Source organism: Parasteatoda tepidariorum, chromosome 12 (assembly GCF_982258835.1).
Source record: "Parasteatoda tepidariorum strain Cologne lab strain chromosome 12, Ptep-v5.0, whole genome shotgun sequence".
NCBI classification, from domain to species: Eukaryota; Metazoa; Arthropoda; class Arachnida; order Araneae; family Theridiidae; genus Parasteatoda; species Parasteatoda tepidariorum.
The window spans coordinates 3,886,483-3,901,451 of NC_141766.1; the positions used below are offsets into that span (position 1 = coordinate 3,886,483).

General features: G+C 27.6%; 1 protein-coding gene across 3 annotated transcripts in view; it reads left to right on the plus strand.

The window, feature by feature from the left end:
• The window catches only part of LOC107456879 (ankyrin repeat and SAM domain-containing protein 1A), a 151,962-nt gene that overhangs the window by 123,593 nt on the left and 13,400 nt on the right, over nucleotides 1-14,969 (plus strand). For 2 of the 3 annotated variants that reach the window (XM_087156182.1, XM_087156184.1), the window contains exons 12-18: nucleotides 3,713-3,872; nucleotides 3,956-4,279; nucleotides 6,604-6,722; nucleotides 8,154-8,414; nucleotides 8,491-8,598; nucleotides 10,038-10,292; nucleotides 12,748-12,906. In XM_087156182.1, coding sequence (XP_087012308.1) covers nucleotides 3,713-3,872; nucleotides 3,956-4,279; nucleotides 6,604-6,722; nucleotides 8,154-8,414; nucleotides 8,491-8,598; nucleotides 10,038-10,292; nucleotides 12,748-12,906 — 1,386 coding nt within the window. The remainder of the gene's footprint in view (nucleotides 1-3,712; nucleotides 3,873-3,955; nucleotides 4,280-6,603; nucleotides 6,723-8,153; nucleotides 8,415-8,490; nucleotides 8,599-10,037; nucleotides 10,293-12,747; nucleotides 12,907-14,969) is intronic. The other variant, XM_087156183.1, reaches the window with a different exon arrangement.

Here is a 14,969-nt window from a genome sequence, read left to right on the forward strand (position 1 = left end):
TGTTTTTTAACACAAAAACGCAATAAACAGTTAAAATATCCAATACATGAGCATCAATTAAAATATTAATTAGAGGAAAATAAGATTGCAATAAAGTGTTACAATAAAAATAAATTATGCAAAAAAAAAAAAAAAAAAGGCATATTTTTAATATCAAATCACCCTAAAAAGAAACTAACAAATCAAAGTACAAGCAAAAAAAAAAAATAAAGGATAAAATCACATATTTTTGTCTGCTAAAAAATAAAATAAATTATCCTAAAATATGAAACAAAGCTGCAAGACAACGAAAAATAAACGGAGAAATTATTAATAAAAAATAAACAAACTAATAAATAAAAAAACTTCTCAAAAACTAAGTCATTCTAAAAAAATTTAATAAAAATACTACCCAATAATCTGCATTGAAGCGAAGTAAAATCGTACTTCATCAATTCATGAACTTTTGCAAGAAGAGAAGGAAAAAAAACCCGAAAAAAAAAATAATTAAAATGCACTTAGTCAAGATTTTCTGTTACAAAAAAAAAATTATTATAAATAAGATGGATAAATAGATAAAAAAAGAAGTATAAATTAAGATGTTAAAGAAACGAAATTAATAATAAATAACTAAAAAAAAGAAAATTGCTTTCATGATAAATACTAAATCAGCACAAAAAGTAATACTATATATTAAAAAAAAAAAAGAAATGTATATAACTTATCTGAAGTGTAAGAAACTAACGCTCGCACTGTTCAATTTTCTTAACCATTGAATGACCATGGAACAGCCTAAGTGATTCTCTATTATAAATCACTGTCACTGTACTAATCTTGTAAACCCTGCCTAAAAGCGACGCCCCCTGAGTGGAGACTTACCACTGATTTTGCCAATTCAGATTTTTTTTATCTGGGTATGGATGCACCTAATAAAGATCGGTGTGGAAAAAAACTTTTTTTTCCTTCTTAAATTTCAATTTCGAAAGGGGAAATGTCGCAAATTACGTTATCAAAAACGTACAAGTACGTTACAAGTAAAATTACGTTTTTCTATGACAATTCCATGACTTATCAAGTCTGGCGCATACGGACCCTGTGATTAAAAAAAATAAAATAAAACAATTACAAATTATTATAAAGTAAATAAATAAGTTATTAAAAAAGATTCATTTGCGACCGCAGCACTTTTTATTGTATTTAAATTAACATTTTAAGTTTTAAGAAGAATCAAAATAAAAATTTGCTCATTATATTAAAATAAATTCAATTTACAATATTTACGACGCACGATCTTACAAACGCAGAGTTAGCAAAGCGATAACATTGATATTAAGAATAAATTAATAAAAAGCTGAAAAATATTAAATGAAAAAAGTTTGGTATTTAAATTAATCTATCTAATATTACAATGCGTTGTCAAATCATGGTATGTGATATAGATCATAGCCGAAATTGCAATAAGCGCAAAAATAAAGACCAAATTTCTATAATAACGAGAAAAAAATAATTTAAGTAACAGTATAGAAGTGTAATTTAAATATATGGAAAATACAACATAGAGTTATCGATCGGCTTGGTAATTGTGATAGTGTCGAATCAAACACCTCATTTGAAAAATATCGCCAAACAAACGAGTTACTATTAAAGAAAGAAAACCATTTCTTAATTTATCAATTTATTTAGTTCTATTTAAAATGGGCGGCCAAATTAAAGCTGCATTGTGATCATTCAGAAAACTAAAAAAAAATTTGCGAATAACACATGTTGTATCTTCAAATAAATTTCCTTTTTTAATATTTTTGAGGTACAAGCATACAGCTATAAATAAATTTAATACTTTTAAATAAAGGAAAGTTACGTATTTAAATTTACCGATATAATTACATCACTCGTAATGTCTGTTCAGTTATGAGTAAAAAATTTAGAAAAAATTCTAAATGTATGAAAGGGGGAAAAAAACGATTAATTGAATTAAATATGCTTCATCTACAAATAAATTGTGTGCTTGATTCAACTTTTATGAGGAGCAGTCATACCTTTGCACACACTAGTAATAACATAAATAAAAAAATTAATAAAAAGATCGACTGCTAGGATAAATTCTAATGAAAACGAGAAAGTTAGAGGTTTTATAGCGCTAAACAATATTTTAAAAGAGTAAAAAAAAAGAACGAATATGTTTATACTCCTGGCAGCGTGCCAACGAAGAATGAGAAAAATATTTAAAAAAAAAAAAAAAAACGGAATAAAAATTATCGTTTGCTAATATCTTAAAATAACTTGTAATGTAACATAACTTGAAACTTATTATTGTAAGAATTGTATTGCGTCATTGTAAAAAAAAGTTATTTTAAAATTAGAATTTTTTTTCTTTTTTTTTTTTTTTGGATAAAAAAGCTTTTTTATTTCGTAGTTAATTGTAGTCCCTTCACTTTTGAAATCAAAAGTAAAAATTTCTTTCTCCCTTCAAAAGAATAAAGCTGGACAGAGGGGTCCAGAAGCTACATGAGAATGTATCTTTTATCTATATGACCTAGTCTGACCCCTAAAATTGTCTACCGCCTTGTGAACAAGATTTCTTCCCTTAAAAAATTCTTTCCAGGAAAACTCTTGCCAGGCCTACTGATCGTCATCATAGCAGTATGGTTTCTTAAAATAAGCAATACGTCCATTTCTAAGAAAAAGAAATTTTTCTAAAAAGAGAAAATAGGAACCCACACAGCTGCAGGAGGGGTTGCATTCCCCGAAGAACTTCTTGGAAGATCTCTTATTTAAACTACTAACTTCAAGAGGAAATAGTAAAGAGGGGGGGGGGAGCTTTTCGGAATCTCATTTACCCATAGCTTTTGAGCTAGAGGGAAGACAAGTTGATTTCAAGAAAAGTAAGGAAAAGTAACTAAGCGGGGGGAGACAGGTCAAAAAAATCCTTTCTTACAGGAAAGTGGTATCTTTTTGGAGGGGACACAACAGGGCGCATTTAATTATATCAGGGCAGGATAAAAGGAGTAAAGGGCAATAGGGCAGATATTTTATATCAAAAGGGCATACGGGGCGGGCCGCCCCGTAAACCCCGCTTAGAATGAACCCTGAGTGTTTAGTATAAGATTACAAACAACATGCTATAATTTTATTTTTTATATTATAGATAAAAATATTCTGATTATAAGTTTTAATAGAGATTCCCAGTTTTAAAACAATGCATAGCTTCCCCCCCCCCCCCCGGAAGTTATGAAGTCAAATACTGTGAACTGATCCCCTTTTTTATGCGATTTAAAAGGTTAAGAGAAATTTGGGAATATATTAAGTGTGTTTTAAATTATTTTATAGTCTTTTGATTTAATAAACCATAAACTAAATTAAAATGCACTTTTTGCTTCTCTAATTTGCAAATAGTCAATATTGTTATTTCTAATTATTATAATTTAATTTTTGGTATTTTGCAAATCTTATTTATTAAGTTGGGCTTTATCACGCTTAAGTTCAGCCTTTCTTTCTTTTTTTTTTCATTTTTCAAAAAAGGTCTATATTTTTTAAAATTGAATCCAAGGTTCTATAGTTTTAATTTCCATAACTTAATTTGCTTTTTGGATAGTTTCTTATAAAAACATGTAGGCAGGCTCTGCCTATTATTGATGCTATATTATTTAATACCTCTGACTTTTTAAAATCTATGGTTTACTATCCTTGTAAGTTGTTATCTCTGAAGTGACTATTTTCCATTATGCCTACATAGAATTTGAAGAAAAAATTGCCATCTCGTGATATTGATACTTCAACAGATGAGCAACTAGTTGCGACCTTGGGACCTCATGGTGAAGTTGAACTAACTCTTGCTACTGACAATAAATGTGTTTCCACTGATGGTGAGATTTCTCGTACAAACCCTTTTGCTGGTATATCTTATTTACTTTTAAGTTCAAAATTGACATTTTGTTTTTTAATTAACTTAATCTTAAAACTTTTGTTATTATTATAGGATTGCAGCATGGATCCATTTCTCCATCATTACAAAATATAAATCCTGCATTTTTAGCTCAAGTACCAAACCTTGTCAAGTCTCAAAATATATATGAAAATGTCCAAATAGCTATGGAAGGAGAAAATAGTAAAGTTGTTCTGTCATCTGATTGTGGCTTGCCTAGTAATAATTGTAATTGCTTATCTGTTATGAGTCCATTTGATGAAAAAGCTGAATGGGCTGAAATAGCTGGAATTATGGCATCTTTTGGAGGCAGCATTACTAGAGAATCTATTTTTGCTCAAGATATTGAGTCTAGGTTCGCTCAAACTTTTAAATCAGGTAACCTGCTTTTAATTTATGTTTAATGTTAATGCAATTAAATTAGCCAAAACAGAATATCATAAAAGGTATTTGTCATAGAAAAACTTTTTTTTTTGCTTAATAATGACAATTCACACCAATCATACTATCTCTAATATTTTGTTAAGTGATAAGTTTGGCTATATTTATAAATCTTTTATTATTGCCATATTGCAAATTGAGATTATACAGCTGAGTGAATAAAAGCTCTAAGTTACAGTTTAGGGAATTTGAATAAATAGTTTTGAAATTTATCTTTTTATCAATTGAAAGAAAATGTGCGATATCTATGTTGCTTGTTCTCAATTTCGCAATTGGTAAAATCTATAAATCCTTAACACTCATATAAATTGTTCCTTTTCTAGCTTTTGCACCTTTGTTATTTCAATTTGCTGTCAAAAAAGAGGCTTTTTATGGTTACTTTGTCATCTGATATTTGTCAAACACTTAAAACTTTTTCTACTAAGCTAACACTCAAATATTGCCAGTTAATATATTCATCCACTTTGGTCTGTGTTTAATGTAAAGACTTGGTCACATAAAATAAGGTTGTTCTCTAATTAAATAAGATAAAATATAATTTTCAAACTAAGAAATCTTAACCAAACTCTTCCTTTTTAAATTGAATTATTGATTGATGAATAACGTTCTTTTTACCTAAATATGCTAAACCTGTGTCTCAATTTGTATTTACACGATTTGCAAATCCTGCATTTAAATTCTTAATATTGATATTTACATATAAAATATATCATTGTTAATTTTTGCATAAATTCTGAGTTCCATATAATATACAAATCATAAAGGATCTTTCAGTATATGTTACACTGTTTCTTGTCCTTTGCTTTTTGACAATGATAGAGTTAAAATATAACATAAAAGGGTTTTTCAAATGTTTCATGTGCTGGTACTGAATAAATTTTTGCTATTGATAATTTTTCTTTCCTGATACATGTGATTTCTATTAGTCCCAGATACATTTGATGCTACTTCCTGAATTTAAAAAAAAAAAAAAAATTGCCTCATTTCCAAAGTCAAATTGCAAAAGCTGTCCTGTAATAAAATTATTTATATTATAACAAGTTCTTTGGTGTATATGTTAGTAAGAAGTCATATTTATCTTTGTATTCAATATCAATATTTTTAAATTTAAAAAATAATTAATAGTACTTTCAATAATGTCAGATAGGGAAAATAATTGCAGGTCAGTAGATATTATTTATTTAATTTGCATATTATTATTATTATTTGAAAATAAGTTAAAAAAGTTTTTATTTATTGTTAATGCTCCAAAAATGGAACATCAATAAAATTGAACTTAAAACATTTTAGTGTCTTTCAAAACTCTTTAATAGTGTTCGTATTGAATTTCAAATTATTAAGATAATCCTTTCTTTATTCCTCCTTTAAACGGTTAAGTAAAAATCATTAGCTGTATTAATGACAATTTATAATAATGATTAAAAATATAAATTTCCTGTTACACTAGTAGATATTAAGCAAATTTGCGACTTTAAATTTAAAATTTAATATATGGCTATATAAAATTTTAACTGTCTTAGAAATTAAAAAAGTCAAATGAAACAAACTTTCTACATGCGATCTTTCAACCATCGGCAAATAGCAGAATTCTTGTTGTTAAGTTCCCAGCTTTAGTATTGTTATTTATATGTTTCATGTTCTCTTAAAAATATTTTCATTAAAATTTGGCCACTGTCCATCAAATTAGACCCATGTCCCATTAGTCACGACTTTCTTGGATGCATGTAATTCATTATTTTTGTTTTGTAAAAATTATTTGGTAGTTATTGTTTCTGCTAGTCAAATTTTCTTGATTGCATGTTTTTTTATAAGTAATTTATTACTCGTATGTTGTAAAACAAAGGATAAATAAATTTTAAATGTTTTTTTTTTAAATCCATAAAATTAAATTTTTAATTTTAAAAAAAATGGTTTTAAGCAAATAAGTTTTTCTTTCCTCTCTAGTTAAGATAAATTGGTATTTCTTACTGTATGTTAATATGATCGTTTATTTACTCCACTATAATTTCAAGTACGTAGAAATGTTTCTTACTTCCCTTTGTTTTTTTCTAATATAACTTGCAAATATAATTTTTTTTCCTATATACTATTTATGGAGACAGGTACAGTACATAATTTTTTTCCAGCTTTAAATGTCTATTCTTTACAATTAATAATAATAATAATAACAATCTTTCAAAATATCTTACTTTTAAAATATAAAAATTTCGTGGTGTATGCTTTAAAAACATTCTACAATAGATATTTTTTTTTACTTCTAGTTGACTCTGCACAACATATTTATTCTTTTACTAGCCTTGAAGTCTGGCTTTCACACATAGGTTTACCACAGTATGAAAATCTTCTCCTTTTAAATGGATTTGATGATGTTAATTTTTTGGTGAGTTGTGTGTGAGAATAAATTTTTACTAGAGAATATTAACCTTTTGACCGCTGACATTTTCTTTTATAAATGCTGAAAGTGTGGAATGAATGCATTATTTATTTATTTTTGAGAAATATCAGACATAATTATAATTAATTAAATGAAAAGCATTTTTTTCTTAGATAAAAGTCCACATTTTTGGTTCAACAAAGAGAAGTGCAATTTTGCTGCCTCAAATGGTTAATATAATGAGTTATATGAGGTTATTCATTTTTATTGTAATTAAGTTTCATTTTAATATTTTGGTTATGTAGTGCTTGGTTGCTTAGAATATAGTTAAATCTTGATTATCTTAACTTCTTTCTTCCACAATTACTTAAAAGTACTTTTATGTGGGTTTTTTTTTTTTTTACACTTTTATTTTGTTTCCTTTCTCCTTTGCTAGTAATTAAGGATTACTATTAAGTTTTTGAAAAAAAAAGTTCTTTAGTTAAAAAAGTTAGTTTCTTTAGTATTTCTGTATAAAGGTTATTTTGTCAATATTAAAGAACAACACTTAAACAAAAATTTATAGAAGCTTCACCTAAAGCTTCTTAAAATTCAGCCATTTGGAACTGGTTTTTAAAGATCATTCATTAAAAAAAATAAACTAATGCTAGTGTGGATAACTCATTGATGGCTAGTGTGGAATAATAATAAACAAATACTCATGTTTAGTCTGTGACGAAGATTAAATGATTTATTAGTTTTGTAATAAAAGAAAAATGAAATCTTTTATTATACTCATCAACTTATAAAATAAAATTTTTAAAATCTTATATGTATATTTATTTATATATATGTTACCAGCAAACATTATCAAAGGTTCTCCTTCAGGTTGTACTCTTAGGTATTTTTTTTTTATTTTATGTTTCATTAACCATGTAATGATTCAGTAAAGAACTTGAATATTTACCTCATATTTATTGAGTAATAAATAATTTTGAAAATATAGAATTTCAAATAATATAGTTGCAGCCAATCTTTGTCGTTTAGAAAAATTCCACTGCTACAAATGTCATAAGCATTATATCCTACAGTCAGATAGGTACTTTTCCTTACAAGAAATTAATTTATGGGGCCTTCATAATAGAAACTTTTAAGTACTTCAGAAAAATAAAAATTTATTATCAATGCTAACAAAACCTTAACCGGAAGTAAAAATCAAGTTTGATATAGAATTATGTACTTCATTGTCTTATAGATGATTTGCGAAATTCACTTATTCCCTCAAGGTTGTATGGACAATTTAACAAATAATCTAGAGTTGAGGTTGCTGCTTTTAAACTTCTTTTTGTAAACAAGATGATAATTATTTCACTTTTGAGTTATCATTAATTACAAAATATTGAATATCTTTATTCACATTATTATTAAAGTATATTTTATTTATTTTTCTTTTTGTAGGGTGGAAAGATGATAGAAGAGCAGGATTTGCTTGATATAGGTATTGTGAATGCTCTTCATCGTCAGAAACTTTGTTCTGCTGCTCAAAATTTACCTGCTGTGCAACCTATTAATTTACTAAGGGCTTCTGATGAATTTCCACAAAGTGTTGATTCTTGGTTGAAATCATTGAATTTATCTGAATATAGTGATAACTTTAGCAATAATAATATTACAGATATGGATCGAGCCTTAAAACTTTGGGAAGTAGAACTAAATACCGTGAGTAATAAATTGATAGTATACTGAAGTACAGTACAGTATGAATTTTATTTTTACTGTATTCTTTTTATTTCAGGTATTAAAAATTTCAAAGATTGGTCACCGCAAGCGTATTTTATCTTCGCTCGGAGACAAACATTTTGAAAATTTTGTTGATGCCAAAGATGTTGATTTGACAAAACTGGTAATTTTCGTGTTTCTGTAGCGCTTTAAGTATTTTACAGTGATTGCGCTTAATAAAGTTGCTAAATTATTAAATCAGCATCTTTTTGAACTATTAACGCCTAACTTGAAAATTTTGTCAAATTTTGTGAAAAAAAAGTGTTATTGACTCATTTTTATTCAAATTGTAGTTAGGGTCATTTTATAGTTTGTGATCTTATTTTGATAGTGCTGAATGTATTTTAGTTTAAAAATTGTCACTAGTGGGAAGTATTATTTTATTAAAGAAGCAATACAACTGACATTTTTTTTTATTCAGTATTAAAATTTCATTGAATTGCAGATTAAAAGTGCTTCTACTGTAGGCTAAAGAAAAGTTTTTTTTTCATACTCTTGATGCATGGCCTTGGGCTGCATTTCCCAATTTTTTCCGCTACGGAACCCTAAACAACCGAATTTCTTTCGACAGATCCCTGACTGTAACAAAAAGCTAATTAGCAAGTGTAAATATGCTAACCAAAAGAGGAAAAAAAAAACTTAATTTTTAAACATTTGATGTGAAGAAAGGAATCTTTTCATTTTTTCGACAATAAGTCTTAAATTAGGTTTCATTAGCTTTTAGTCTATTGGTTTATGGCATATGCATGAATGAAATTGAAAAAAAATAGCCTAAATTATGGCTTTTGGAAAAGAACTGTTATAAAATGTGAGAATGATTATTGGAGAAAAATAATACTTGAATTTTGTTATTTCATTTTAGATCTTAAAGTGCGATGAGTAATACTGATACAATGATTTGTAACTGCATGTAATTTTAGTAATTTGTTGAATATATTGTTATTGAATAAAAATATAAGTTATATATTTTAAAATTTTCTATTTCCTTTTTTTTTGGAATTTTACTTTAATTTCATAATAATAATCTAATTACTAAATAAATGATCGTTTCTGAAATCATTACTGGTTAAAACAAAAAAGAAACGGTCCTAACTCACGGAACGCCAGTGACCTTTCCATGGAACCCTAAGGTTTCGCAGAACACCTTTTGGGAACTGCTGTTCTAGTGTCTTAGTAGTCTCAGAGTTGAAACAAACATAATACCCGTATTGTCAAATTCTTGCCACTAAACTTGGGGCAATTTGGATAGAATAATAATGTGACAACTTTGTAATATTAAAATTTATTAAATTTAAATATTACATTTACTTCAAATTTACACATTAATAAACTTTTGAAACAGATTTTTGACAGCCCTTAGTTTTAACAGCTCTTATCAATCACTCAGGTCATTAGCATTTCTAATAATAAAAATTAATAAACTGAAATAACCAGGAATTTTTTTTAAGAACTTGTGTTTTCTAATTTCACATTAACTCCTTTCAAGCATTATATTGTGTCTGAGGGGAAAGAATTGTTTTTACCTTATTTTTATTCTATTCAAATGACTTACAATGTTTTCAGACTTTAGATCTTTCTGAATTAGAAGTTGCTGACAGCGAAAAAAAAAAGTGTGCTGCCAAAGAATCATCAAAAGTAACCTTTGCGGAAAATACTGTTGACCCACTTTCTAAACCTTATTTGAGGATACGATCACCCACTCAACTTATGAATGACTCTCAAAATCAAGATAAAAGTAGTCAGCAGTTTGTGGTTGAAGCTCAATGGCGTCATCATCCTGATGAGCTTGTAATTAATAGTTGTAATTATATAGCAAAAGTAAGTTTATTTATGATTGAAGGCTGCTATTAAATTCTGTTTATTCTGGCATCAAAGAAAATTTAATATAAGTAAAATTTCTATGAGAGACCTCTATAGCAACCAAGGTTGGACATAGATTTACAAGCTCCAGGACGAAATTTGTTGTGAATCGCATCCTCAAAACACATAAAATCTAATTTTCATATTTTATAAGCTATTCCGAACAGGTTTCTCAAAACAATGTGTTAAAGTTTTTTTAAATTTAAAACTGGTTCTTTGTTGGCCTGGATAGCAGTCTACACATAGCAAACTGTTTTTAAGAAAACTGATTTTTAACCTTATTTTCAAAAGTCTTGTATTGACTAGGTAATACTTTATGAATGACCAATAAGTTGCCACTCTTTATGAAATTTTTTCTGATTATTTTTTTAATGAAAACATTTATAATTTAAACAAAAATAAAGCCTGCTTGCAAGTGTTTCTTTCAAAATTTATTAATATTCAGCTGAATTAATATTCATAATTTATTCTATGTTATTTTATCTGATAGATTATAGAAAACAGTTACAAACGAAACTTTTAATTTTCTCCAATAAATAGGGCATTGTTTGAAATTTTATTCTTGTTTTAAAACCATAAACACATTTATTATGATAGATAATCTGAAGAAAATCAGAAGTTTTTGGAATTCTTAGCAATAAATGCCATAAGCCATTTATATTTTTAAAGATTACTTATCTGTTTAAAAATACAGTAGAGAACCAATTATCCGGGATGCTCGGGACCATCGCTATCCCGGATATCTGAATTTCCCGGTTTTCTGGATCGACCAAAAAGTGTCGATAATCGATGTTTTATCGCACCCGAAGTACAAGGAAAAAGTGTAATGCATAAAGTAAGAGAAAAAAGAAAGGTACTCCTAACTTTAAAAAGAAAAATGGTAGAAATATAACATTTAAAAGAATAAAAAAATTTGCAAGTTTAGACAAGAAATAAAGTTTAAAAAATACAAAATTCTCATATTTATTTTTTAAAAATAATTACAATTCCTAAATTAAATAATAATAAACAAAACCAATGATTAAATAACGCAATATATTTCATACCTAATTATACGGGGGGAAACGATAAAATAAAAGGAAAACTTATTAATCTAAATAAAAACACTTGAAAATTATCGAACCGAAACGATAGTTAAAAAAAGCACTAGCATAAATATTAAAACCCGGAACAAAGCAAGATCAACGGAATTAAAAAAAAAAAAAAAAAAAAACCTAATGGTAAAATTTATGAATAAAAAGAACTAATTTATTGAGTGCGAAATTTATCGCGAAAAGAAAAAAAATCAAACGTAGTGGAATCAGAAAAACAAAACTGCAATCTGCTTCATAAAATAATCCTATGTTTAAATTAATAAACAATTCTCATTTTATTTTATTTTTTTTGTTGATAAAAACAAGATTTTTAATTACAGCAGATGTGATTCCACACCAAGAAAAACTTGCAATTGATACCGCTCTTCCAAAGAATGAGAATTTATTCAAAAGAAAAAGATTTTATTTTTATTAGTCGATGTCAAATAAATATATTTTTCTCTTTTCTTTTTCTGTTCACTGATATGCATGCAATGCATTTTCCCCACCCCCCCCCTCGTAAATCAAGCAGAAAACGAAATTAGTTTGCCACACCCTTGAGTTTGATTGACGGCCTAAAGGAAAAAATAAAACATTCCTCCCTTCCCTGCCTTCAAGGTCACGGAGGAAATGACGTTTCTCTGGGTAAACGGGGGAAAAAATTTTCCCCTTCCTTACATTTTCCTCTATTTAACTTCAAGGATGAGTCCAATTTGCGCTTTTTTCGTTCTTGTTTAAAATGGCGGGAAAATTGAGCAAAATTTTTCCCGGTTTTCTGGTTTCCCGGTTATCTGGATACCGGATAAATGGTTCTCTACTGTATTACCCAGTGTAGATTTTTTTAGATACATTTTTCATATTTTAATATTCTTTTTATTTTCCCTGTATTTATCAAGCTGTAACTGTTAATAAGTTAATTTTAATTGTTTGATTTTTAAATTTGTGCAGCATTATTATGTTTTGCATCAAATAAATATTAGATTTTTTTCATTATTATTAACTAAATTTTTAAACATTCTATAAATATATTTTTATACATTTACGGAGAGAGTAAATTACTCAGAATTATCCTTACATTTTGGATTAAATTTTATTTTTTGGACTTCCAGCCCTGGTAATGTGAATTGTTGGTGAAAAAATAATAAGTTCTATTTTTTGAAGTCACAAAGATATTAGTTTAATCTGCTTTTTGACTTCAAAAGTTTGAATTTAAAAGAAATAAAAATAATAAGAATTGCTGAAACATACAAAAATTGTTAAAAATATTCATTAAAGAGTAAAACAGCTATTGTGGTATACATTTTATTAGAATACATTTGACATGAAGATATTCTCTTCAGTATTTAGGTTCAAATTTGGTAAAAGAGCTGCATGGTTTAGAATCTACAAAAGCATCTATTCAGAAGCTGAAAGCGTCTACTAAGGATATAGGAAAGATTCCCAGCATTATCTTGTCTATTTCCTATACAGGCGTGAAATTTATTAATGCTGAAAATCAGGTAAATCTTTTGTTTATTTAACTAATCATGCTTCCTCATAAACACTTCACACATGATATAAAATGACTTATTTTTATGCAGCAAATTTTATTTATTTATTTATTTTTTTCGATCCTGGAGAGAGCAAGCTTCTTGCACCTTTTCTTTTTTGAGCACAAAAGAGATTCGGGGAAAACAAATCCAGTTATGAATTAGTGATCACTAATTCTTTATTCCTCTTGAATGTTTCTGCTTGGGCATATTTTCCTGTATTGTGCTGATGATCTTTGTTGGTTGGAATACATTATAATTGCAAAATTTTTTACATGTTTTTCAAAAATAGAATCTTTACGTTGGTTTTGTTTTCCTGGATTTTTATATGTGGATTCTGTTTTTGCTCATTATGTAGCGTTCCACTGAGTTTATAATTTGTTCATTGCATTAATTATTTGCATTATTAATGCATTAATTGTTATATTTATAAATCTTAAATTCTTATGTAATTGTTATTTTAAAATAAAGGTTATTAATTTTTTATTATTTCTATTTAATTTTCTACATGTAATTTTTATTGCTAATAAGCAAAGTTTAATTCCTCATTCATTTTTATTTTAAGCAATTTATGATTCATATTTATGTGATAACTCGTAATTTCAAATGTTTTACAAAGCATAATATTCGCAGTTCATATCAATCTGGTTTGGGAATTATTCATAGCAATTTTATCTTGATTTAAAGATCAGACATTGTGATTAATTTCACATCATTGGTTATAATTAAATTTGCTCTCTTCTAAACTCTACTCTGATAACAAAAAATCTTTGGATACAATATATGGACCTTGGAGAAAATTCTAAAATATAAAATAGTTCAAATTTTGACCACAAAATGAATATGGTGCACAATTTTAATTTATACATCACGATTTGTATTCAATCAATTTAAAATCATACATCAGGATTCATATTCATGCGATTTGAAATTCTTGTACAGTAAAGTATGCTTTCATAGATTTAAAATTCACTCCTCGAGATTCATATTCCCGTGAAGCTGTTAAAATATTACGAATATTATGTAAACTTTTGGCAATTTCAGACTCTCTCCGCCTGTCGGAAAAATAAGCAAATCACAAACCCTATACCATTGCTTAGGCAATAAAGTCGCAACATTCCTTTTCTTATAATTTTTAAATTAAATTCAAATAAAAGATAAGCCTTGCATAAATCAAAATTTCTGCTTCAATACATTTCCTAAGCATTTAGTAGAAAATTCTTTAGGAGTATTTTGGTTTTAAAACTCTGAACCACAGAAACTCTTCTAAGAATTTCCAAGATTTTCTTTCCCCAAATTCTAGTTTTATTTCGAATTTGAAACCCCTCACACCCCTCCTTTCTTGCCCGTTACATACTTATTTAATATTTGTAATATTAAAATTCAGGGTTCACACCGGTCAGGAAATCCTGGAAAGTCATGGGAAAAAATTCTGATTTTTTCCAGATCTGGAAAAGTGCTTGAAAAAAAAAATTGCTCTGAAAGTCATGGAAAATAGTTTTCTTTGAGACATAATTAAAAAAAAAAAATCCAGTGGCACAGTTGCACAACCAATTTGTGCCCCCCCCTTTTTTGAGCAATTCTATTTTTAGCATTTAGTAGGGCCCCAGAATGCATTGCATTTTGACAAGTGTTTGGTATTGTATTGTTTCTCTCTCTTTCTCAGTGAACCTGGGAATTCTTTTTCATTGAAGGAATTAATTATTTTTATTTTAGTGCTAGTTTTTCTTGTTCTCAAATGAAATGATGTTCTGATTGTTTTTAATTTGCATAATTTTTGAACTTATTTTTAACATTTATTTTGGAAGAGCACAGACATTTTTGATTTCCGCTTGTTTCTGGACATTTTTGATTCCCGTTTATTTCTGGACATTTTTGATTCATCATAAATTTAAGATGCCTGGCAAATGCTCCTTTAACATCAATTGGCTTAAAAAGCCATTGCATGAAAAATGGCTTTTGAGAGAGGGGTATCAGCATAAAGCACGTTGCTCATTGTGCTGCAAATCATTTGACATTTCAAATATGGGTGA